The sequence below is a fragment of the Heteronotia binoei genome, chromosome 10 (assembly GCF_032191835.1).
Source record: "Heteronotia binoei isolate CCM8104 ecotype False Entrance Well chromosome 10, APGP_CSIRO_Hbin_v1, whole genome shotgun sequence".
Lineage (NCBI taxonomy): Eukaryota > Metazoa > Chordata > Lepidosauria > Squamata > Gekkonidae > Heteronotia > Heteronotia binoei.
In genome coordinates this window covers 51,289,019-51,316,250 of record NC_083232.1, presented here as the reverse complement: position 1 = coordinate 51,316,250, position 27,232 = coordinate 51,289,019, and the positions used below count along the sequence as shown (strand labels likewise).

The 27,232-nt window shown below is 40.5% G+C and overlaps 1 protein-coding gene across 6 annotated transcripts in view; it reads left to right on the top strand.

Moving 5' to 3' along the window:
* SNX13 (sorting nexin 13) overlaps nt 1–27,232 on the top strand; it is a 112,803-nt gene that overhangs the window by 42,869 nt on the left and 42,702 nt on the right. For 4 of the 6 annotated variants that reach the window (XM_060248608.1, XM_060248611.1, XM_060248612.1 and 1 more), the window contains exons 2-10: nt 6,714–6,814; nt 8,464–8,566; nt 10,071–10,160; nt 14,632–14,753; nt 19,581–19,702; nt 21,226–21,321; nt 21,695–21,783; nt 23,881–23,964; nt 25,816–25,954. In XM_060248608.1, coding sequence (XP_060104591.1) covers nt 6,714–6,814; nt 8,464–8,566; nt 10,071–10,160; nt 14,632–14,753; nt 19,581–19,702; nt 21,226–21,321; nt 21,695–21,783; nt 23,881–23,964; nt 25,816–25,954 — 946 coding nt within the window. The remainder of the gene's footprint in view (nt 1–6,713; nt 6,815–8,463; nt 8,567–10,070; nt 10,161–14,631; nt 14,754–19,580; nt 19,703–21,225; nt 21,322–21,694; nt 21,784–23,880; nt 23,965–25,815; nt 25,955–27,232) is intronic. The other 2 variants (XM_060248610.1, XM_060248613.1) reach the window with 2 other exon arrangements.

Genomic DNA, 27,232 nt, shown 5'->3' with positions numbered 1-27,232 from the left:
GACCTGGCAACCCTATGCTCACCTGCTTTCAATATTATGTGACCTGATAAGGCAATGAGAACAAATAGCCAAAGTCCTAGTACAGATTTAATGCTAAGCAGTAGTTAGCTCTAAAGCTGAAAATATGGGAAAATTAATAGAAAGAGATGGGTTGGAGGTTGCCTAGGAGTTGGGACTGTGCCCTGCAAGCACCGGTCCTGAAGTGCAAAAGGGTGGAGATGTTTCAGTGAATTCTTTGCATTTTGCTGTCTGCTTTCAGGATAGGCAGTAGATTTAGAATGAATGAACAAACATTGGAAGCAAAGTCTTTCTGAAATTGAAAATGAGAAGTGCCTAACTTTGAGTAGCTCTTGTATACAGATTTTCATTTGCTGTCCCCCCCCCCTTGGGTAATTTATTTATTAATCTGTTGTATGCTTTGATGGAATGCTGATCCATGGAAATAATTTATATTTACATTATTGAGGCTTCATTTTTAAAATTTATTTATACTATACATTTCTATCTGGTGGGGACCCCCAAACAGCATGCATCATTCCCTTATCTTATGTTCAGGGTGGTAAGAACCAGAGAGGATTGTGAGGAACTCCAAAGGGATCTGTTGAGGCTGGGTGAGTGGACGTCAACGTGGCAGATGAGGTTTAATGTGGCCAAGTGCAAAGTAATGCACATTGGGGCCAAGAATCCCAGCTACAAATACAAGTTGATGGGGTGTGAACTGGCAGAGACTGACCAAGAGGGTCATGGTAGATAACTCACTGAAAATGTCAAAACAGTGTGCGATTGCAATAAAAAAGGCCAACGCCATGCTGGGAATTATTAGGAAGGGAATTGAAAACAAATCAGCCAGTATCATAATGCCCCTGTATAAATTGATGGTGCGGTCTCATTTGGAATACTGTGTGCAATTCTGGTCACCGCACCTCAAAAACATAAGAACATAAGAAAAGCCATGTTAAATCAGGCCAATGGCCTATCCAGTCCAACACTCTGTGTCACACAGTGGCAAAAAATGTATATATATATATATATAAATTTATATATATATACACACACACACACACACTGTGGCTAATAGCCACTGATGGACCTCTGCTCCATATTTTTATCTAAACCTCTCTTGAAGGTGGCTATGCTTGTGGCCTCCACCACCTCCTGTGGCAGTGAATTCCACATGCTAATCACCCTTTGGGTGAAGAAGTACTTCCTTTTATCCGTTTTAACCTGTCTTCTCAGCAATTTAATCGAATGCCCACGAGTTCTTGTATTGTGAGAAAGGGAGAAAAGTACTTCTTTCTCTACTTTCTCCATCCCATGCATTATCTTGTAAACCTCTATCATGTCACCCCGCAGTCGACGTTTCTCCAAGCTAGAGTCCCAAGCATTTCAACCTTTCTGCATAGGGAAAATGTTCCAGCCCTTTAATCATTCTAGTTGCCCTTTTCAGGACTTTCTCCAATGCTATAATATCCTTTTTGAGGTGCGGCGACCAGAACTGCACACAGTACTCCAAATGAGACCGCACCATCGATTTATACAGGGGCATTATGATACTGGCTGATTTGTTTTCAATTCCCTTCCTAATAATTCACAGCATGGCGTTGGCCTTTTTTATTGCAAACGCACACTGTCTTGACATTTTCAGTGAGTTATCTACCACGACCCCAAGATCTCTCTCTTGGTCAGTCTCTGCCAGTTCACACCCCATCAACTTGTATTTGTAGCTGGGATTCTTGGCCCCAATGTGCATTACTTTGCACTTGGCCACACTGAACCGCATCTGCCACGTTGACGCCCACTCACCAAGCCTCAACAGATCCCTTTGGAGTTCTTCACAATCCTCTCTGGTTCTCACCACACTGAACAATTTAGTGTCATCCACAAACTTGGCCACTTCACTGCTCACTCCCAACTCTAAATCGTTTATGAACAAGTTAAAGAGCATAGGACCCAGTCCCGAGCCCTGCGGCACCCCACTGCTTACCGTCCTCCACTGCGAAGACTTCCCATTTATACTCACTCTCTGCTTCCTATTACTCAGCCAGTTTTTGATCCACAAGAGGACCTGTCCTTTTACTGCATGACTCTCAAGCTTTCTAAGGAGCCTTTGATGAGGAACTTTATCAAAAGCTTTCTGGAAGTCAAGGTAAACAACATCTATCGGGTCTCCTTTGTCCACATGTTTGTTCACCCCCTCAAAGAAATGTAACAGGTTAGTGAGGCAAGATCTTCCCTTACAGAACCCATGCTGAGTCTTCCTCAATAACCCGTGTCCATCAGTGTGCCTACTCATTCTGTCCTTGATAATGCTTTCTACCAACTTTCCCAGTATTGAAGTCAGACTGACTGGCCTGTAATTTCCCGGATCTCCTCTGGAACCCTTTTTAAAGATGGGGATGACATTTGCTACCTTCCAGTCCTCAGGAACGGATGCAGATTTCAATGAAAGATTAGAGATTTTTGTTAGAAGATCCACAGGTTCAACTTTGAGTTCTTTCAGAACTCTCGGATGTATGCCATCCGGACCCGGTGACTTATTAGTTTTTAATTTGTCTATCAGTTGTAGGACCTCCTCTTTTGTCACCTCAATCTGACTCAGGTCTTTCAACACCCCTTCAAAATTAGTGGTTCTGGGGCGGGCAAAAAGTTCCCATCTTCCACAGTGAAGACGGAGGCAAAAAATTCATTCAGCTTCCCAGCCATTTCCCTATCCTCCTTCAGTAATCCTTTTACCCCCTGGTCATCCAAGGGCCCCACTGCCTCCCTGGCTCGTTTCCTACTTCTAATATATTTGAAGAAATTTTTATTGTTGGTCTTTATGTTTTTTGCAGTATGCTCTTCATAGTCCCTTTTTGCCTGCCTGATCACAGTCTTGCATTAGATTTGCCACAGCCTGTGTTCCCTTTTACTAATCTCACTTGGACTGGTTTTCCACCGCTTAAAGGAGTCCTTCTTACCTTTTACAGCTTCCATTACTTTGTTTGTTAACCATGCAGGCCTTTTCTTATCTCTGTTTGTGCCTTTCCTAACTTGTGGTATGTATTTTATCTGAGCTTCTAGGATTATAGTTTTAAATAGTCTCCAAGCTTCCCCAAGGGTTTTGACCGTATTTACCTTTCCTTTCAGTTTCCTCCTCACATGCCTCCTCATCTCAGAGAATTTACCCCTTTTAAAGTTAAACATGGTTGTGGTGGTCTTTTTGGGCAACTCCCTATTTATACAAACGGTGAAATAAATAACATTATTGTCATTGCTCCCAAGTGGCGCAATCACTTTTACATCTCTCACCAAGTCTTGGGCATTACTTAGGACCACATCCAGGATCGCCCCACCCCTGGTAGGTTCTGAGACCACCTGCTCCATAGCACAGTCATTGAGAGCATCAAGAAACTCAATCTCTTTCTCTCGACCAGAACACATATTGACCCAATCAATCTGCGGGTAGTTAAAATCACCTATTACGACACAGTTTTTACATTTAGCCGCTATCTTTAAGCCTTCCATCATATTATAATCATCCTCTCTCTTTTGATTTGGTGGGCGATAACAAACTCCCATAGTTAAATTTCCTTTTGGGCCTTCTATTTCAACCCAAAGCATTTCTAAAAGTGAATCTAATTCTCTGACCTCAGTCTTACTGGACCATATATCCTCTCTGACATACAGAGCCACCCCACCTCCAACCCTTCCCTCCCTATCCTTCCGATATAACTTATATCCAGGAATCACCGTGTCCCACTGATTCTCCTCATTCCACCAAGTTTCTGAAATTCCCACAATGTCTATGTTTTCTCCCAACACTAAACATTCCAATTCACCAATTTTACTTCGAACACTTCTAGCATTTGCATACAAACATCTATAATTTCCCAGGCAAGCTAGGCCCGCCACCTTCCTCCTGCCGCCTCGAGACTCTGGCAGACAGTCCGTACTGTTTGTCACTATCACAGTGGACAACTCTGATCCGTTACCCGGTAGAAAAATAGCAGCTAACCCTTCATCTCTTTGAGACAAGTGCTCCCGAACCAGAGACATTTCATCTCCTGTCGGCTTTCCCCCAAGATTTAGTTTAAAAATTGCTCTGCCACCTTTTTGATTAAGCGCCAGCAGCCTGGTTCCATCCGGGGACAAGTGGAGACCGTCACTTTTGTACAGCTCCCGCTTGTTCCAGAAAGCATCCCAGTGCCTAACAAACTTAAACCCTTCCTCCTTACACCATCGTCTCATCCACACATTGAAATGTCTAATTTGTGCCTGTCTCTCCTGCCCTGCACGTGGAACAGTAGCACTTCTGAGAAGGCTACCTTGGAGGTCCTGGCCTTAAGTCTCCCGCCTAGCAGCCTAAATTTTTCTTCCAGGACCTCACAACTGCATTTCCCCACATCGTTGCTGCCAACATGCACCATGACCACAGGCTCCTCCCCAGCACTGTCTATCAGCCTATCTACTACACGCGTAATGTCTGCTACCTTCGCACCAGGCAGGCAAGTCACCATACGGTCAGTACGCGGTTTCGCCACCCAGCTGTCTACTTGCCTAAGGATCGAATCACCAACTACCAAACCCCCCCTCTCCCCCTGCCCAGGGATGGTTCCTTGGCGCGAAAGGATTCCCGCTCACCAACCGAAGAAGAGGTCCCTTCTGAGGGCGCATTCCCCTTATCCTCAGCACGGTGCCCTGTTCCCTCTCGACCCTCATGCTCTCTGGCAGCAATGGGGCTGCTACGTTCAGAGCGGGACTCATCTAATACACCCCTGAGAGTCTTCCCCAAGTGCCTAACTGACCGTCTCTGCTTCTCCAGGGCAGTCACCTCGGCCTCAAGGGTACGAACTCGTTCCCTGAGGACCAGGAGCTCCTTGCATCGAGCACACACCCAAGACTTCTGTCATACATGTGACACTCAGTGCAATTTAAAATATACAGTCCTCTTTAAATGCTGTTTAAGTGGCTCTCCTTCTGGAGGGTCAACTTACCTCATTGGGAGAACAAGGAAATCAGGGATCTGGGTTCCTGGTCCTTAGCGAGCCCGTAGGCGAAGAGCCACAGGCTCGCGCCTTTAGCAAGGCGCAGCTGAAAATGCAAAGAGGGTGGAGCAGAGGCACTCCTAAGCAATCAGCAGCAATCACTCTTAGTCTCTTTCACCTTTAGCCCACTCAAGCAAATAAAGAGCAAACAAAGACCAAACAAAGCGCAGTTCCCCAGCTATCACAACGCATAATTTTAGGCAGTCCCACAAACCTCAGAATGAAGTCTTTAAAAACTCAGAAATTCTCAGCAACTTCTCCAGCTGTCTCAGCTATCAGAGCTGCTCTGCTCTGTTCTCCCCTCTCAGACCTCTGTGAGATGTGCTCAGCCTTTGGTAATGCGCAGCTTAAAAAGGATATTATAGCATTGGAAAAAGTGCAGAAAAGGGCAACTAGAATGATTAAAGGGTTGGAACACTTTCCCTATGAAGAAAGGTTAAAACACTTGGGGCTCTTTCGCTTGGAGAAATGTCGACTGTGGGGTGACATGATAGAAGTTTACATGATTATGCATGGGATGGAGAAGGTAGAGAAAGAAGTACTTTTCTCCCTTTCTCACAATGCAAGAACTCATGGGCATTCAATGAAATTGCTGAGCAGTCGGGTTAGAATGGATAAAAGGAGGTACTTCTTCACCCAAAGGGTGATTAACATGTGGAATTCACTGACACAGGAGGTGGTGGCGGCTACAAGCATAGCCGACTTCAAGAGGGGGTTAGATAAAAATATGGAGCAGAGATCCATCAGTGGCTATTAGCCGCAGTGTGTGTGTGTGTATGTATGTATATATATATATATATATATATATATATATATATATATATATATATATATATATATATATATATATATATATATATATATATATATATATATATATATATATATATATATAAAAAAATTGGCCACTGTGTAACACAGAGTGTTGAACTGGATGGGCCATTGGCCTGATCCAACATGGCTTCTCTTATGTTCTTATGTTGCAGGTAGGTTAGGCTTGAAAGTACATGACTGGCCTAAGGTCACCCACTAAGTTTCAGTGGGAGAGTGAGGACTCAAAACAGCGTTTCCCAGATCCTAGTCCAGCACTCCAACCACTATGCAATGCTGGCTTTCATATGTGTGATTAGGGGTTGTATTTTAGAAGAAGCATAAAAACTAGGGATGTCAGCTTCCCTGTTTGACCTGGGATTCCCCCAGAATTACCATTCTTCTCTAGACTACAGAGATAAGTTCCCTTGAAAAATTGATATTTCGGAGGGTGGCATTGTACCTCATTAAAGTCCCCATCCTCTCCAGGCTCCACTGACAAATCTTCAGGAGTTTTGCAACCTAGATCCGCCAGTGGCCAAGGGGGGACCAATAGAAATCAACATTTATCTATTCTGTTGTAACCTATCAAGTTCACTCAAACAGGAACCAAGATCAGAAATTAATCACAGAATTATTCACTCTGTTCCCCAATTCTTGCATACTTCCCTATCTCACATCTGTTTCTGTGATTTTGTTTCAACTGCATGACCATATGGTTAAAATAAGTCAAAATAGTCTTTTAAATTCTTTATAAAGATGTTCAAGATTTAACTTCTAATGGGTACCTGTGCATTTCACAGATCCTTATAAATGTGGTAATTACTTTTTATTAGACATAAAATATATACATTACTAATTCTATTTATTTTATTTCAGACCAGTCTTTCCATATGGGGATGGGGAAGCCTCGTCATCGTGCTTTTTTTAATAAAGTTTGGACCGTTTATTATATTTTACATCTTCTGCTTTGTTGGTGGGTAAGTATATCGTGTTATAGTTATTATTTTGAATTATGTAAAGAAGCTATCCATATTAAAACTAACACTGGTATACTATAGATCAGGGGTGTCAACATATGGGCTGGGGGCCAAATCGGGCCCTTGGAGAGCTCCTATCAGGCCCCAAGCAACTGGCTGTCATCTGCTTCCTTCTCCCTCTCTCTTGCTTCCTTCTGCATCACAGCTTGCTTTGCCAGGCTTGCTCAATCACACAGGAGCTATAGAGCAAAGTCTCTGTTTTCTCCATTGGTTGATGCTCCTCGGGGAAGTGCTTTGTCAGACTTTGTGGAGGTTTTTAAACAGCAATTAATATCCTGTAAATTTAGGGGGAGGTATTTGTGAGTTTCCTGCATTGTGCAGCTGGTTGGACTAGATGATCCTGGAGGTCCTTTCCAACTCTATGATTCTATGATTCTCTCAGTCACACAGCAGAACTACTGAGCCAAGCCTGTCTTCTTTCTGTTGGCTGATGCTGCTTCGCCTCCTGGTCCCCTGGGGAAGGAAGAAAAGAGCCAGAGTTTCCTTTGCCCAATTCCCTTTATTACACAGGAGAGATACAAAGAAAGCACCTTTTAAGACTGAGTACTAATGCTTTTTGCATGTTTTATTTTAAGTTTTTTTTTAAAAAAAATCTTTACCTGTGTTTGTCTGTGTCCTTCATAAAGTTTATATCTCCACTACCTGGGATTGCATGACACACATGGCTCAGCCCGATGAGGTCACATTTATGTTGGAGCTAGCCCTCAATGAGTTCAGTACTCCTGCAGATATTTCTGGGAGGGCAAATTTACCAGAAAGTCATGAATTGATTTGTCTCAAAGGCAGAAGATGCATTAAATAATACAGGTTATTTAAATAGGTGCCCAAAATTTTGGTGTCTGCAAGGACACTCTTTTAGGAACTTCACCTAAATTGCTTGATGATACTTATCCCTATATCTTGTTCTAATCTTGAGATTAACAAGCATATTTGAGAAGTTGCTTCATTATACCTGGATCTTGCTGATGAAGCATTATACATTGTATGCAGCCGCTCAGCTGAAACATATATGCACTTGAGTCTAATTTTGGAGTTCAATTCAAAGAAAAAGTTGTTTTTAAATACTAAGATAGTTTAGAACCTCTATTCCTCTGAAGCTTGGTTTGAGACTAAGGTTGAAATTCTATGCACATTTACCTGGGAGTAAGCCTTACTGAATGTAATGGGGTTTACATCTGAGTAGGCATATCTAGGATTGCCGTGAAAATTACTTTTAAGAACATGAATATGTTGGCCTTGTGTTTTTTACCTTATACACCAGTATCACATTATGAATGCTGCTATTCCATGTAATTACTTCTCTGCACCCATATATTATTTTAATTTTCTATAGATGATATGGTGGAATACCTGTTGATATTTATTCACAGTGAGGAAATGAAGATATTAAGCAGGAGTTGGTTTCACAGAAATATGCTTGTTCAGTTTTATGAAATATTTTTGAGGTATAGCAAAAATGTATTAGCATTGAGTGGGACTGGGAAAGGGTCAAAAATGTCAAAAAACGTTTCAGTAAATTATTTTGACGAGAATCTTAATAATTGATGGTCTGAGATTCTAAGACTAAAATATACTTTAATTCTTCTTAGGGGATTTGTGGTAACATTTTTGTTTGGAAAAACCAGTTCAGAGAAGTACCTTGAACAGTGTGAGCACTCCTTCCTTCCTCCAACATCATTTGGCATTACTAAAGTAAGCAACATGAGCAACATGTTCTGGAATTATTTTTATCTATTCATGTTTCCTAAATTGAAATTCGTGGTATTTCTGCTCTGTCACAGTGCCTCTTCCAGGTCTGATGAACTCTTCTGTTGTCTTCTGCTGCTTGTGAATAAGTTGATTTCTCTGACAATGAAAATGAGATAATAAAATAAGAATTGTGACATTTTGTAATGTCAGAAATGATTTATGGGCATAGATAAAATATATAAAATGAGAGTAGTAGCTCCCCCCGCCCCCCCCCCCCCCCCCCAAAATTGTATTATCCGTGTGTATGTTCTCCAAGTACATTACTGGCTCTTCTTGCTGCACATTCTGTCATGATAACAGTTCTAGAAATTACCCTTTATCCAGGTTGCCTCATCTCCTTCTTTACATTGACTTTGAGGTACTTTAACTGCTAGGAAATATTATGCTCCAAAAAAGATTTTGAGGTAAGGGGTGGCCATGACATCGCAACCAGACAGAATCCCAGATATAGCTTCTTCTGAAACTCTATGGCAATTTCTCTGGGGTTACTGCCATAGAGTTTCCAGAGCTTTGGCTGATACACTGAAGCTACATCTGGGTTTTTGCCTGGACCTAACATCAGCACATGGTCATTTCTGCCCCTACTGCATCTTCTGCCAGTCTGGAGACAAGAGCAGATGGCCCAGTGGGGGATGCTGCCAGAAAGAGAGCAAATGTTCATCAGCAAATTGCATGCTTGTACTCCAAGTACTTTAAAAATGGGTAAATCATTTTTTAGTTAGACCCAAAGCTACTAACAAAGACAAGAGGTTGAGAAAACCTCATTTTAGTACTTGGATAGCACATGCTCCAAACAATAGCACACTAGAGTATTTTGCATAGCATACAGAGCCATTTCTCTGTCGGAATAATCAAGGCATGCCCCTGATGCTTTAGCAGAATTGGTGAAAGTGACAGGCATAGCTTATGCCCATCATTGACTCCTGGACTAGCTGTGTCCAGAGTGAGACTCTGAGGCATTGGCAGTACCTCTGGGTTCAGTCCCCCCCCCCACAAGAAAATAAGGTCAAGTAAACAGAAGGCTATTATATTTTCTAGAAGCATGTTGGATAAAGGCCAAACCAGACATGATGCTTGGAGTTACTTGAATGGAGTTCCCAACAATTTCCCCCCTTTAAAAAAGAGTAGCTAATTTTGAACACTGAAATAAATATTTTAAATTGCCATGTTCCAGGGAAGTGCATGGCTAGTGCTGTGAGCTAAGTGAAACCAATATTTCCCCCCTCCTAAGAGCAGCCCTCATGTGCCACATCACAAGGGACTTTTGGGGGAGGATGGTTTAAACCTGATGATGTGGCCTACAAGGCTGCTGTTCAGAGAGGAAGGAAGCTGGCACACTGGTGGGAACTATTGAAATAATTGCTTTCTTATTATAAACCTAGTCAGTTATCATGATTTTATTTCTCTGTGGAAAATGTATGCTAAAAATGTCCAACCTTTCTCAAAGTGCATAGATGAAATGAAACAAGAAAGCAAATCCATTAAAATTGATAGAAGGCTGACCGGTGCCTATATAATTGATGAACCTCTACAGCAAGTAAGTCTTAACAATATTTATATATAATAATAATATGCACAATATTTTGTTACCTCCACATTAAAGCATTGTCAAATCTGTTTCTGATGTGGGAGAGTAATATGGAAAAGATGGAAAAGGTATTATAAGTTTTAAAGCGTCGATTCACTTGCCCTTAAGAGCTGACCAGTCCTGAGCTGGTCCTGTGTATGTTCTTTTTGGAAATAACTGTTAAGTTGGTGTATCTGAGTACACTCATACCCTCCTACTTCCCTTCTCCGTATAATGATTGGATTTATTTAATTTTTCTTTTCTTTTCCTAGTCACCTACATGAAATTAATGATGCATACAGCCCTCATATCTTTGTTAGAAAAGGTCTAGGTCTTTCCAAACTTTTCTGAATAATCTTGGGGAAAACTTAGGTCTCCCCCACAACATACCCTAGCTGCAAGAGAGTTCCTTCACCTTTGCCAGTCAGCAACTCTGACTTCCAGCTTCCAGGAGAGGAGGCAGGGAACAAATCAACTGAGAGGGCAACTGACAGGAATTTTTCATAGTTACTTGCTCCATGCCCTTGTCCAAAATCACTACCTATTCTAGCAGACCCATCTGCATTTCCAGCACATAATGCACCATTCTCCCTGATAAGGGTATGCTCAGGATTACTTTTCAGTGGCCTTGGATCTCTGTCCATTTTGTGTGGAGCAGGCAGACTTTAACTCTTTGTCTTACGATCTTTGTCACGAACATGGTGAATGCAGACAACCGGAAACAAATTTGACAGACCAGCAAGCAAAGTCCTAGAATAGAATTTGTGTTTCCTGAATTAAGTGCATGGGACATACTTTTCTTCTTCACCCATTGCCCTTATATTGAATCTTGGAACTTGAGAAATTGAAATCTTGATACTCTGATTGGCCATATATTTTAGTCTATCCTTGAATAGATTTATTTAATTAATTAAGTTATTTAAATCTTGCCTGTTCCTCAAAAGTCTGATACTGAGTTAATTTAAATGAGGAACTTTCCCTGTGTGAAGTAAAAGGTTCTGTGCTTTTCTAGCAGAACTCTTTGTTACAGACAAAATTTATTAGCATAGTACCTGTAACTTCTATTTCTGTGTTCTTGGGTGAAGTCAAAGCAGGCCCTGCTGGGACGTTTCCCTGTAGTTTAATTGTAGAATGAAATATAGAAGATATTCTTCTGAAATTGACAAGCGATCAATACAGTCAGTGGCCAAGACATACTACTCTTCCTTAGATGCCTTTTGTTTTCAGTTTTTAGCTCTGTTCAGAGAAGGCTAGAGTTGTAAAATTTCCAGACATTTTAAAGCCATTTGGGGGGGGATAAAATGCTAAAAATGTTTCCACCCCCCTTGGGGGGGAGGAAGTTTTTTTGGGGGGGATGAAGTATTTGCAGCATCTTAACTTATTAGACCAAAACATTTTTACTGACTTAATATGAAATTGTTTATAAGTTAGCACATAGAATTATACTATTTGGCATACTTATGGAATTTAAAAGTATAAATATCTTCATTTTCTGTAAGAAAAATTGCAATATGAGAAAGGGGCAAGTTGCTGCATGCTCGCTTAGTGAGTATATCATTAATTTTTGGCATCTGAGAGGCAGGAAAAATGTTAAAAATCTGTATATTGACAGAACTCTCATATAGTCACAATTGGTAGGACTACCAGGCTGTTTGGATGTTAAGCTAATAGGGAAGGGGATGAACCGGGTGATAAGCCAAAATCCAAACTGAACTTTGCCTGATTTGAGGCTCACAAGCTGAGGTTTGTCACCCACATATTAGCTGAACAAATCTCTTGAGCTTTTGGGTGTGGTTCAGAGTGGCTCAGAAAGCAAAACCCACCCACAATGTCTGGTACAAAAATGCTAGGGTAATGGTGGGGGTGGTGACATTTTCCAACCCTGGAAACACAAATAGGGACCCTCAAAGTGTGACAGAAAATGCTGACAGCCAATAACAGAGTTCCCTTCCCATTGCTCGCTGGTGGCAGGGCTTAACTTTTCCCTGGCTTCCTCTGAATTACCATTCATTTTCTTTTGTTTGTTTGCTTGCTTGCTTGGTGCAAAGGGTGGGAAAATCAGTATTCACTTAGGAGCATTTTGGTTTGACTGGAGTTTGCTGCTTTTGGCTTTTTCTTCCCTTCCCTTTGCTTTTCATTTTCTTTTCCCCTTCTTTGGGTTGTAGTGGAGGGATTTCTCTGTGGGTGTTTTTGTTTTCGGGCTGCTTTCATGGGGGATCTTCAACATAGGGGATGTACTAAAAGGAATGGCAGGATTGCCCATTGGAAACACTGGCAATGAAGGCCCACTGGCAATAATGGGAGCCAGGAATGCCAGTTGATTTGCATGGGCTCCATTGAAATATATTGCAGCACAAAAAAAGTTGCAAATAACATGTGGAATGAATTTTCCATTAAGGCATCCAGGCCCAAATAGACTACTCTGGGACTGGGATGACAGCCCTCAGAGTAGACTGATGGCCCCTGGGAGTAGCAGAAGTGCTTCGGGACTAGAATGACAGCCCCCAGAGTGGAAGGATGGTCCCTAGTGCTCTGGGATTGGAATGACAGGTCACAAAGTGAAATAGGCTCTCTGGAACTGGAATAACAACACCCAGAGTGGAATGATGGCCCCTGGGAGTTGCAGAGGAACTGCATGACAGTCCCTAGCAGTAAAATCTGTGCTCTTGGACTGGAATGACAAGTCACAGAGTGGAATGATAGTCCCTGGGAATTGGCTCAGTGCTTTGGATCTGGAATGACAGGTCTCAGAGTGGAATGACATCCCCTGATAATAGGCTTAGTGTTCTGGAACTAGAATGACAGCCCCTGAGAATGTAATCTGTGCTCTAGGACTGGAATGACAGGTTGCAGAGTGCAGTTACAGCCTCTGGGAGTAGCAGAAGCATTCTGGAACTGAAATAACAGCCCCCCAGAAAGGAATGATAGTCCCTAGCCATAGAATCTGTGCTCTGGGACAGTTATGCTGTTCCTAATGGAAGGACGGTGGGCTCAGGGGTGGCTCATGGGCCTAAAGGCTGGCCCTCTCCAGTTTTCACTTTCCCAGCAGAGGGAGGATGGCTTTGTGGATGCAACTCTGTGGGTTTCCCAGGCCTTAGGCAAGGCATGAGTGTTTGCCATGCCCAGCAGTCACTGTGTCAGCAGTGGTTGAGCCAAGGTAGAAACAGCCACCTAAAAGCATGTAGGAGGCTTCCAGGTCCCAGCTGGGGTGGGAAGGTTGTCCTTATCTAGTCATCACTTTGACAGTTCACAGAGGAAGGAAGAGTGGGGCTGGATAGAAGCAGGCACCCACAAATGTGGTCCTGGTCAGGCTTCTCTTGCCCAGTGATCACGTTTTCAATTGGATGGAAGGTTGTTTGGTCTATGCATTTCTAAACCCATACCTGACATCTCTCTTCCTGGGAGCACCTTATTTGGGGGTCCATAACTCAGACTCTCCCCCAAGTCCAATCCGCATGTAACTTGTGGGGCATGTGAAGGGGCATCCTGGTGAAGTATGCTGCGAGTTGGATGCTTCTAGATCATCCAGGATCCATTCTATACATTCATGAACACCTCCCTGAAAAGCGCTTTCCTAGGGTGCTTTGTTTGGGGTTCTGTAACTCAGACCCCTGATGTCCAATTTTCAACAAACCTGGTGAGTAGGTGGAGAAGAGTGGGCTGGAGATGCCCTGTGACTTTGGAGTCTCTAGGACCCCAGGGGGCCATCTCCCACTTGAACTGGTTCACAAACTGGTTTGGGTCACACTGCCACTGGGGTTTCCTTGTTTGTGTCCATCCCTATAAGTTAAACTTTATAGCACTGAAAAAATTGAACTCTTTAATAATGTATGATCTTTAAACACATAACATAGTAAGTGTTGCCAAAAATTATTTAGATTCACACAAAAAATTGAAAATATTCTATATGTGCACCATAGTTGGTGTAGGTTTGGGGAAATGAAATCAGTGGGTATGCTCTGTTTATAAATTCATTGGCTCCTTCACAGCTTCCAGGGGGACAAATACAGTTCCCTAGTGAATCACTCATCTAAACACAATAGTGTAGACCAGATAATATAGTTCATTAAGTTCTAGGGTGGTTGCACATTTGTCTCTACTCAATGGTTCATTTTGAGAACCTTGACTAAACTTTGCCTGTCCATGTATGCATATGGAAGATGGAAGGCTGAGCTTATGCATTTCTGTAATTAGCAAAAGAGTGCCAGAAGTACACTTATGAAAATCACTTTCAGAATAGTGATCACTCTCTCTCCTGACGTTTTCACAGATTATCAACAATTTTGGATATTTTTATAATATTTAATTCCTTCCTTAATTGCTACTATAATCATTATAAGTAGTGGCAGAAGGTGATTTTTTTTTGGAAGGGTTTATTGAAACCTCTAGAAAGAATTAGTTGTTTTCATAAGATTAATTTTTGTATTTGTTGTTATTTTAGGTTATTCAGTTTTCTCTGAGAGACTATGTACAGTATTGGTATTACACACTAAGTGATGATGATTCCTTTCTTGTTGAAATCAGGAAGACTCTTCAAAATGCACTAATTAAATTTTCTACTAGGTAAGATTGAAACATGTCAAACTCATAAAGTTTTCCCTAAAATTTCCCAGTGGATTATTTTTTTCATAATTGTATGTGGAAAACAAAAGATCATATAACAAAACAATAGCCTAGTGCCTGATGACGGAATCTGTGTATACTGAATTATTATTGCCCTTAACAATGATAAATTACTCTTTGACAGAGGGGAAATAGCTCTGAAATTTGTATCAGAAATATCTTATGAATTCAATAACTGTTGAAAGTTCAGTAACAAAGAATCAAATAGAAAGAGAACTTTTCTCAATATCTTATTAAATTGTTTCAGTTCCACCATTAAGAGAAACTGTGTGCTTTTCAGTTTGTAGTAGGGTTGTGCAAAAAAAAAAAATTCTGGGTGAAACCATCTCTTATGGAAATATGCTACAAGTGATGTTACGCTGTTTCTGCTGTGAAATACACTGCTCCATTTTCAGGAAGTTGGGCTTTTCACTTCTGCTTCATTGACTCTAGATAATGAAGTTAGTGTTTCTTTTCAGAAAAAGAAGAAACTCACCATCTGCTAGGTTTAGGAAAAAGCTTAACAGTATCTAGGATTTGTGATCCAAGATCACTGCAGATGGTTACTGTAGCCATGAAATTAAAAAATGTTTGCTCCTTGGGAGGACAGCTATGGCGAACCTGGGCAGTGTAATAAAAAGTAGAGACATCACCCTGTCAACAAAAGTCCGTATAGTCAGAGCAACGGTATTCCCAGTCGTAATGTACGGCTGTGAGAGCTGGACCATAAGGAAGGCTGAGTGCAGAAGAATAGATGCTTTTAAGCTGTGGTGCTGGAGAAGAATCTTGAGAGTCCCTTGGACTGCAAGAGGATCAAATCAGTCAGTCCTAAGAGAAATCAACCCAGACTGTTCCCTGGAAGGTCAGATGCTGAAGCTCAAATACTTTGGCCACCAAATGAGAAAAGAGCACTCACTGGAGAAGATCCTGATGCTAGGAAAGACAGAAGGCAAAAGAAGAAGAGGACGACAAAAGATGAGACGGCTGGACAATGTTACTGATGTAACAAACACGAATTTGAGCAGACTTCGGAGGATGGTGGAAGACAGGAGGGCCTGGCGTGACTTTGTCCATGGGGTCGCAAAGAGTCGGACTCGACTGTGCAACTGAACAACAACAAATCTAGGATTTGTAGTTAGGCAATTGTGAGTTCTCTTTGGGCAGTAAAATACAACTTTCTTTTAACAATGGAATTTGTTGACATCTCTGTTCTTAGCTGATTTATTTCAAAGGACTGTACATACATCACCATAAGGTATCCATGTACTTAGTGAAAACCAAAATCTAAAAAAATCAGAAATCAAATAACAGAGTTTCCAGTTTCTCAGAGCTTCTCATCCGACTAGATGTTAAGCAGAAATGAAAAAAGAGAAAAGGGTAAGTAGAAAGAGAGAGAGGATGCTTCAGGGCTTGTTGGAGGAGTCCCAATGTCTGTACTTTGCAACTTTGTTACAACAGAGACCAGGAAGTGTTGCATCCTTAATAAAATTTCATTGTGCTGCTGAATGCACATAAAGTATCTTGCAGTCTCCTGGAATTTCTCTTCTTGAAAGTATAAAAATTACCAGTTCATCAGAGTCATTGTCAGATCTGTCTGGGCCTACAAATTCCTATGTAAGTTGAGAGCAGCAGAAAAATCTTGTATTTGCAAAGCTGGAAAACATAATATTTGTGTGTCTGGGAAAACAAGTGGGTGGCATCTCCACCATCCTTTCTCCACTATTTTTACTTTCCCTTTCTTGAAAGCCCCCATTGCTACTCTCCTTTTTCCTTCTTTCTTCTCTCCTCTCCACTTACGTCAGCCTTCCTTTATCTGCCCCCTCCCATCTTCATCTTCCCATCCTTCCCTTTTCCTGACAAGTCTACCAGGGAGAACCATGGCCCAGTTACACAGTGCCAGCCACCAGACTCTCAACTGCATACCGGGCTGGGCCCTGTGTCACGTTCCACACACTATTTCCTCTTTCCCTCCTCTTGTTAACCCTCATATCTTCACCTTTTTCTGCTTCCTTCTCTCATTCACACTCAATAACCAGCCTATCTTTAGGTGCCCCCCCCTTTGAACTATATTTCTTTTACGTCATTTATACTGAACCTCTGGGGACCCTTTATTATTTATTTCTTTTATTGTTTATATCTCACCCTCCCTGCAAGTGGGCTCAGGGTGGGGTATGGGGTCACATAAGTAGTGACAATAAAACAGTGTTACATTCAACAATGTAAAATCAGAAAGTTAAAACTAGATTGGTAATGAAAAACCAACATTGCCTTAGTAGCAACACGCTGATGGAATCTTCTAAGTGGTGCTGATAGGGGCTAGCTGCTGACCTAAAGCAGTTTATGTCATTCTCCTCTCCATTTTAGACTTATAAAAACCCTGAGAGGTAATTTAGGCTGAGGTAACCCAGTGAACTTCCATAGCAGAGTAGGGATATAAACTTGTTTCTGCCAGATTCTACTCTGAAATTCTAGCCATTACATCACATTGACTTTTGTTGGATGGCTTTTATTATACAATAGGAAGCAGCCAGTCCTGAGTAAGCCATGCAAGTTACGTGGTATCAAGTTGCCTAGTAGTTGCTGCCAGGCCTGGCCCTAATGAGTCTTCCCTTAAGGGCCAAGATGGAAAAGACCCCTTTTTTACTGACATAAACCAAGGCTTGAAGGCTGGCCAATCCTATTGTGGCTTTCTAGCAATCCCATAATGGCCACTGAAAGGGCATTTGTTTCTTAAAGCTACGGGGATTGTCCTTAAAGCTACGGGGATTTCTATATTTCAGATTTTTCTTTAAATCCAGGACTTTTCTCAAGTTTGTAGAAATAATAATTATCATAAATATTGTATGTCATGGTATGTAGTATAGCCAGGAGATCCTATGATTTTCTGATAGTCTTAAGTTCTAGCCCTTTAGCATAATGCACCACTAAGTGGTGAAGATTAGAGTCTGTCATTCTTAAACACTACACCACACTGGCCATGTTGAGAATTAGATCTATACATGTTATATTTACCGTATTTGCCGTCGTATAAGACGACTGGGCGTATAAGACAACCCCCCAACATTTCCACTCAAAATATAGACTTCGTTATATACTCGCCGTATAAGACTACCCCCTCTTCCGCACACCTTCCACACACCAAATAAAAGGTAAAAGAACATCCGGCCCGCCCCTGCATCTCCCTGTGACCGGCACTAGTGCGCATGTGCGAGCTCTGCGTAGACAAGGGGTGGGCCGGAGCGCCACTGCTTCCCACCGAGCAGAACGGGCCGGTCACGCCGAAAAGGCTGGCACCCCTGTCTCGCTGCTGATGCTCGCTGCAGCCACGCTGATGACCCGCCACGGCCGTGCTGGATACTGCGCGATACTGGACAGTATGTAGAATGAGGTGGGCGGGCATCGGGAGGCCACTATGGGCACCGGGCGAGCATTGGAAGGCCACTATGGGCAGCTATGTCTATCCCAACTGAAGTGCACCCGGCATATAAGACAACCCCCCCCCCCCACTTGGAGGCATGTTTTTCAGGGCAAAAAAGTAGTTTTATATGCCAGCAAATACGGTAGCTATCTTGAGATTGGGACTCCATTTATGAGGGAAAGGGGGGATCTCCTAGTAGAAATCTGCTTATAGGGTGATACGTGCCCTTCAAGCATGTAATAATCAAGCTTTTTAGTGCATCTAAAAAAAATCATACAAGAACTTCCACATTTTCCTGCTGTTCTAAGCCCTTCAGAAAAATGCGCAATTTGAAAAAAGTCAGATTTTGATGAACCAGTGCTAATTTTTTATATTTTCAAAGGGCAAGAGTCTTTTTGCATTTTTTAAAAAATCCCAGAAGCCTCTGGAATGTTCTAAACCAGGGGTGACCAAACTTGCTTGACAAAAGAGCCACATTGAATAAACGTCAGATGTTCGAGAGCCACATTGAATAAACGTCAGATGTTCGAGAGCCACAAGACATGAACGTCAGATGTTTGAGAACTGCAAGACGGGAAGGCAATAGATGGAGAGGGAAAGGTGGAAAGAAAGCAACTTTAGATGCATTCTCCAAGCTACCAGCTGGTTTGGTTAAGTGATTTAAAGAGAGAAATGCCTTCCTCAAGCTGGCTGACAAGGTGGTGAGGGCTTCGAGAGCCAACCAAATATGTGTAGAAGAGCCACATGAGGTTCCCAAGCTGCAGTTTGGCCACCCCTGTTATAAACTATGATTGCCATATTGCATCATGTAGTTCAATTAAGTCTGTAACATCTCTTGGTCACCATTTTAGAAAACCTTTAACCGTAGACATTTGGCCTTCTCAAACATGGCCTGAAATACTTTCTACTCCCTTCTTCCACCCTCCTCCCATACTTAACATCTGTTCTGATGAAGAGCTGTGGAGAACTTGAACATTTGCTTGTAGTATTGTGAGATGTTTGGAGTGATCTTAATAAAGCACTACTATTTTTAGTAGTGGGATAATGTGTTTATAACTGTTAATGGCATACGGTTATATTGTGATTATGTTATGTCATCTCTATCAATTTATCAATTGCTAAATCCTTTCTAAATTATGCCATCACTTTTTTTGTTCTCTAAAGATGTTGAGCAAAGAGTTGAGAAAGCTTGCCCTCTAGTGTTCTGATTTCTGTATGTACTACTTTAAGCATTAGAAGTGAAAGTTTCTATCCACAAACTGCAGACATTTGGTGTTTGTTTTCAATAACCTCTGTCTTGTGCCACTTCACTGCAAATAGTTTAGACTGTAAAGACAATTTAATCATTTTTGTTGTTTTTATTTTAAAAGGTCAAAAGAAATAGATTGGCTGCCTTATTTTGCTACTCGACTTGTAGATGATTTTGGCACCCATCTCAGAATATTCAGAAAAGCTCAACAAAGGATAACAGAAAAAGATGAAAAAATGAAAGGTAACACCTAATGTTAAGCATTCTGATTCAAGATTTTCCTTGTTATTCAGATAACTTAAATAATTTGTCTAGGCTCCATTTTCTTCCAGATCAGATCTCTGTTATCCATGTGTTAGTAGTTTTCTGCTATTTTGATAATGTCATATATTTTTACATTAGATCATTAGCTACTTGTAGTAAAAAGCATACTTAAAGTTTTATTGGCTACAATGCCTGAGACAAGAGCACAACTATTAGTTCATATTATTACAAACTAACTACAGTATATTAAATAGTTGGGGATTGCCTTGTGTGACTTTTTGTCTGGACAGAAATGACTAGCTAGAGAAAACTGTTTCTGTTCACTAGAGAAGCAAGATATCTCAGATACCTTGAATTCCTCTGATAGGGATGACAAACATGGATGCTTCATGTGGATGGAGAAAGAATGTCTTAATGGGCTGGATTAGGTGGAATAGTTTTTAAGCATTACCCTGAGGATTTGCATCATTTAAAAATAAAACAGCCTTTCAAATAAAGGTTGAAGGGGCCATTACTCCGTACTCCCCAAGATACTCCCAGTTCCAAGAAATGCAGCTGCAGTGATTGTGTGTCAGTCTGCCATTACCACCAAGCACAGGGATGAGTTCCCTTACTGTCTTCACTTCTTGGCTTTGACAGGATAGAGTATACTTTTTAACTTGTGCAGTCTTTACATTCCAGGTTGAAAAATATAGATACATTTATGAATAGCTACATTTTCAGCTCTAGTGTGAGTCAGATAGAATTTATTTCACTAATTGTTGCTATTATTTATAATAATAATAATAATAAATTTTATTTCTACCCCGCCCTCCCCGCAAAGCGGCTCAGGGCGGCTAACAGTAAATAATATATTAACATAAATAGTAAAACATTAGATTAACAATTAAAATTACACATAAAAACCCGTTAATTCAATTAAAATACTTAATTTACATTACATTATATATATATCTGGCAGTAATAGCTGTTCTGGCGCTGATTCTGCCAATTTAAATGGTGTTAAAGATGGCGGTTCTTCGTTCATTGCAACTCAGCAGTCCGTATCATTATAGGCGCGTCTAAAAAGGGCAGTCTTGCAGGCCCTGCGGAACTGGTCGAGGTTCCGCAGGGCCCGCACCTCCTCCGGGAGCTGGTTCCACAGTGCAGGTGCCGCAACTGAAAAGGCTCGCACCCTGGTGCTTTGGAGCCTGGCCTCTCTCGGCCCAGGGATGGTCATTTTGTTTTTACTTGCTGACCTCAGTGCCCTCTGGGGTTCATACGGGGAGAGACGGTCCCTTAGGTAGGCAGGTCCTCGGCCATATATATTTGTACATTATGATGGATTTGTTAATGGTAAATCACTGAAGGAGTCTAGCTGGCTGAAAAAATGAGATTCAAATAGATAAGTGTAGAGGTGTAATTGAGGTGTGGCTGTCGTAATTTAATAGGGATGACAGACATGGATGCTTCTGTGTATACTTCAGATCAAGTGAATATTTTCAATTTGTGTTTATATGCAGCGGAGGATCTTGTAGATACCTTTTTTGAAGTTGAGGTTGAAATGGAGAAGGAAGTCTGTCGTGATCTAGTCTGCACATCTCCCAAAGATGAAGAAGGTTATTTCTCTTTCTTTAGATTTGTTGTGAGAAATTGTGCCACAATCAGCTATCTGGAATAAACTGAAATTTCAAGATGGATCAATGAGATTCAATGACTACTGGTATTTGATAGGTTTGGAATTTAGTTCTGTGTATTAATCAGTGGAAAATATATTTGTTTAAAAGTAGCATTATGAATTACAAGTTAGTATTACCATTTTTTTTCATGTGTAGTATGTTTTCATTGCCAACTTGGTCTGCTATTGCTGTGTCTTTTATTTTTAAAAAATCTCCTGTAATGTATATATGTTTCTGTTGACTTTTAAAGGGTAAGAAAGGAATATGTTTTCTGCAATGTATTTTATTATACAATATTGTCTTTTGCTTTTAGGGTTCCTAAGGGATTTATGTGAAGTTTTACTGTATTTATTGCTACCTCCTGGAGACTTCCAGAACAAGATCATGAGATATTTTGTCAGGGTAAATTTAGTTTCATTCCCTATCATAGGAGTTGCCTAAGTTTTTTTGGCCTAAGAGATGCATACTGTATATATAACCAGCAACCAAGTCTAGGTCTGAGCTGATGAAAGATTCCCACCCCCCACCCCCTTTTTAATCTTTGTCAACAATGCTGTTTTATGGGATTATTTGGTAAACTGTAAATGCTTACTATAGATCTGCTAAATGAGCATAGTTTCTCAGCACCCATGTATATAGTAGACTTATTATTTCCCTTCTTGTACTTGTACGCATGCACTGGTACCCTCACATCAATGGCCATTAGGCTGATGCAAGAGGATGGGAAGGGCAGGAGTCTAGAATCTTCCATTCTTCTTAAGAACCCACTGTTGCTTACATACAGTTGCAGGGAGGAGGGCCAACAGGGCTGTATTGGAATTCTATGTATGCAAGCGTTGCACCACCAAGAGACTGGATTATTCCCATTATGTAAACAAAAATAACCCCATACATTGAGGGTCCTAAATGAAGATGACAGTATTTTGTCATTGATAGATAGTATGAAATTATGTTATTTGTTAGCTTTGAATGCTAACTAGAAGGAAGTACCATTTTGTTGGCTCTAGGAGGATGGAGCTGGCATACATGGATTTATCCTTCATTGCGCATGCCCCAGCTGAGTTTCTTTGCTCCACCTCAACTGTAATTATCACTTCTACTCAGACTGACCACAAGTTCTCCACCCAGAAACTGCTCAACTAAGTTTTGACAGGTTTCTGAGTGAGCAACCTGAGGCTCAAGTGCTCATGTCTGATAGAGCGTTTCTAAGCAGGTCTACTCAGAGCCCTACTATTCAGTGGGGCATGCTCCCAGGAAAGGATGACACTTTGATTGTAGTGGTCCTATATGAAATCTTATTTCTGTAAACCAGGTCATTGTTAATGAATTTCAGTTATTTAGCTAATTAATGTGTTAACTGCAATATTAAATTGCATTGCCTCAGCTTTTGTTGGGTTGAATCCAGCGCAGAATTTCTGCTTGCACTAGAGCTCTTGTGAAAGCAGAAACCCAAGAAAAAGACAGCAGTAGCCACTTGTGCTAAATCAGACTTACTGTCTCTTCTAGCATTTCAGCTTGCACAAGACGTTGTGCAACCAATTTTGGGGGTACTGCAATATATAGTTCTAGGACTTGCACAAGCTGAACTGCATTAAGTCCAGTTATGTTTCTGCTTGTGCACTGCTGGATCCAAACCACTGTTTGACAGCAAGAATAACAACTGCAGAGGTGCAGCTGTTAGAAATATCTTACATCCATATTTGCTTTGTGGTGAAATCCTAGCTGAAGACGAGTATTTACCTATATCTCAGTCTTAAATATATATATTTCATTTTATTAAACATTTACTTCCCACTTTTCTCTGAGTCAAGGCAGCTTACAAATTCTAGCACCTAGTTTTAGTAGAATAGTAAAATCAATACCAATAAGTCCCAACGACATGCACAAAAAAACCTAATCATCCTAAAATGCACAACAGCCTCTGAAAATGCTCTCTGGAATAGGATGCATGTTAACATGCCCTATAGAAATTGAGATATGATACCCTCTACACTGCCTTGAGCGGGCTGTTCCTTGCCACCAGTGCTTTAAACCAAAATGGCTTTAGCCTGGCTATAAAGAAGAAGCAGAACTGTAGTGGGGTGCAGCAATGAAGGCGCTATCTAAGGGACTGGAATATAACTGGAGATGTGGTCCATTTAAGTACGTAATTTAATTTTTGCTTAGGTAAATTTATAAATGAGTTTATAAATTTTGGTGGATTGTCTTATTCCACCTTGAAAATGCAAAAAGTGTAGTGGGTTTGTTGTAGGTATTAGTGTATGTTGGTGAAAGCAGAAAATTAGTAATCATTGGAATATTTTTCAAGAAACATAAAGGATGATTGAAGAATGCATTTATTTTCTTGTGATTCTTGTTTTATGTGAGGGAATTTTTGCTCATTTGTATCTACTTTATTTTGCGTACTTTAGTTTTAGCTAGGAACATTGATAAAATGAATATTTAAAGAATGTAACACCATGAAGGGTAGCTGTAATTTTATTGTCCATTATTTTTCAGGAAATCATTGCTCGAGGAATTCTTCTTCCATTAATAAATCAGCTCAGTGATCCTGATTATATTAATCAGTATGTCATATGGATGGTACGTTTTGTAGACCATGGTCATATATATTCACTGTACTTCTCTCTGTGCATACCAATTCTTAAATTTCCCAGTGTATTTCAGTTCCTTCAAAGGTAGCAGAAATTGATCATGGGGTGGATAATATCATATACAAAGTGGAGCTCCATTAGATGAAGAGAAATTTTCTGCCTCTGCCTTTCCGCTCCTGCCTGCTATACCCTCAAAATCATACCCCTGGAGTCAGTGGACCCCATGAAACAGTATGATAAGGCAAAATGGGAATCTGCTGTGGGAATTTCTGAAAATTAATGCCCACTCTTCCATGGATGGAAGCACCTTCCAGAAGCAGAAAAGAAAGTTAATATTCAAGACTATGTAATAAATATTTACATAGTGTACATATTAATAAATAAATTATCTTAGGTTCTTTTTAACATTCCCAAGCTGTAGTGTTCTTTTTTTTCCCAGCAGAAGCTTTCTAAATTTTACTGTGGTTAGACTGGAAACTGTTTCACAAAAATGAGAAAATTTATCCCATGAATCTAAACAGAACCTAGCATTGAATTATTAACATTTCATGCAGTAATAATGAGAAGAGTGTTTCATGTCTGCTCTTACAGTGTTGTTTACTGGACCACTTATTTCATGAGACTGTAAATGTTTTGTGAAAGTACAACAGCTGGTCTGATGGTTGTGCTTGTCTTAAAGACTAAGGAGAGATTATTCAGCATTTTTTTCAGATTTCTAGTTGGTTGGATGTCTCTTGTTAACTCTTTAGTATAACTGTATTAATTTAATATAGTTATTTAATATAACTGTGTTCCTTCAGTGATACTTAGGGTTTTCCCACACACTCCACTAACTCCTGATTTTCTTGGCAGTTGATCCACAAGCATTGGAATCGGTTTGAGCAGAGTTCTTCTGCTGCCCTCCCTCTGTATTTTTACAGCTGTGGAATCAGTTTATTTTTTTTTTCTGCATGTGCCTTAAATAATGAGGATTTTCAAGGGGGTGGGTGGGTAGATAGATAGATGGGTGGGTAGATAGATAGATAGATAGATAGATAGATAGATAGATAGATAGATAGATAGATGCATTTTTGTGTATTGATAAATATTGATTATATTAGTATCATGGCTGCATTTTTTTAAAGTGATGAAATATACCTCTGCAAGGGTCGCTAGAGCTATAAAAAACCCCAAAAACTGGGAATTCAGCAAACCCTTAACCCATTATTGCAATACTATCTCGATATTTTAGTGCCTTTTTAAAAAAAACTTGCCTTCCGAGTGGGGAGAAGAGAGGGAGTGGTTAGATGATAGTCTCGTCATCAAAAAAATTATGATGGATGTGGGTGGGACAAAGAGAACCAACAGAATTATTTTGCACAAGGAACAAGGTGGCTCAAAATCAGATTCCATTGAAGATTGCAATAAAAGTGGTCTGAAAAGAACTAGGGGGGTGTAGAAAGAGGAGAAAAACAAAAACCCCAAAGTGAAAACTAAAGGCACAAAAATGTGTGTAGAAACTGGATGATAAACAAAGCAGTATGGGGCCAAAACCAATAGAAACAATGTAGAGGCATGAACCATCAAAAATTCCATTCCCTTATCAGGAAATGTGAATGCTGATAATAAGATAACAATGGTTATGCCAATAAAGGTTGCCTTTAAAATAAAGTAAGATAACAAGGGTTGGATTATAAGGTTTGCTTCTTAGAGAATACAATCTGAAGAAGTTTAACAACACTGATTTTTGAGAAGGGAGGAAAAACCCTGTAACTGTGATGTATGGTGAAAAAATAATGATTACATGTACAGTTAATTTTTGTTTAATTAAAATATTTTTACTACTTCTGTGTGTTTTTAGATCCGTGATTCCGTTTGCAGCTATGAGGCCTTTATGAACATTATTAAACTGAGTGACAATGTAGGGGAGCTGGAAGCAGTAAGGGATAAAGCAGTGGAAGAATTGCAGTATCTTCGATCTTTAGATACAGCTGGAGATGGTTGGTATTTTAAGTGCTTTACATTTACAGCTAAACCATTATAATGCATCATCTTTAAACAAAACATAAGAACTAGCTGATAATACAGTTTTCATAACATTTTGATAAAAGATGTTGTTTTGGGACTGGATAGAAACATATTGGTCAGCATCAGAGTTCTGATGAAATCAACAGTTGCATTTCATATAAAGACACAGAGGAAGGCTGCAAAGGCATACTTATGGTCATTCTTATGTTTAATATGGTTAAAGTGATTGTCTCTTTTAATTATCTGCTTCAGGTTGTTTCTCTGTGAAACACTGAGTGATACAAGCCATCGGTGTTTTCATGATGTTTTAAGAGAGATGGTGATTTACACATAACCACCCAACAAATCTATGGTTGAGCAAGAATTCCAATGTAGGTGACTGATTCAGACCAGTACTACCAACTGAGTTATAGGTGATAGTGACTTGTAGTTTATGGGCAAGGGTGGAATGAGATTTCACAACATTGCTCCAAATCTGAAAGTTCTGTTTTTATAGAATCAGTGTATGTTCATTCCCTCTCATTCACACTTAGGTCTTCTATAGGGTAGCTTAGATCACTAGCTTCTTCGTGTCCACTATGTAGTCTCTTGTTTTTCCCTGATGTTGTAATATTTACCTAGAACAGGGGTGTCAAATGTCTGTCCCATGGGCCAGAACCAGCCCACCCACGACTTTAATCAGATCTGTGGGTCTCTTTTCTCCCCCCTCCTGTCCTCACTCACCCCTTGAAACTCCAAGGCTGCCAAAGTTCCCTGCTCTTGTCTGCCAGCTGCAGCAGGAAGCAAAGCTGCAAAAAAAATTTTCCTTGCAACTTTGTGCTGCAATATGTTTCAATGGAGTAGAGATCAGTTTAACTTTTCAGCGTTCCTATTAAGAGTGTCAGTCACATGGGAGCTGAATCCTCTGACTAAATAAAACAGTATGTTAACTACTGAATCACCATTTTGCTTGGTAATTGAATGCTTTCTTATTCAGCCTTTGTAGGGCATAGTCCTTGGTCTCTAAAGGAGATACTGCCTAAACAAAACATTATTGAATAGATAACGCAGAATGCTGGCATGCCCCATGGATATCAATCCTGTTTCAGCACACACATCACTGCTATTCTACCTAAGTTAACTATATAGGGATGGTGGGGGGTGCACATTGAATATCCAAATATCCTGAAAATCTTGCTCTTTTTAAGCACATATTCAAGCACACGTTTAGCTTCTTTGATACAACTTACCTTAAAAGTTGATCTTAAAAA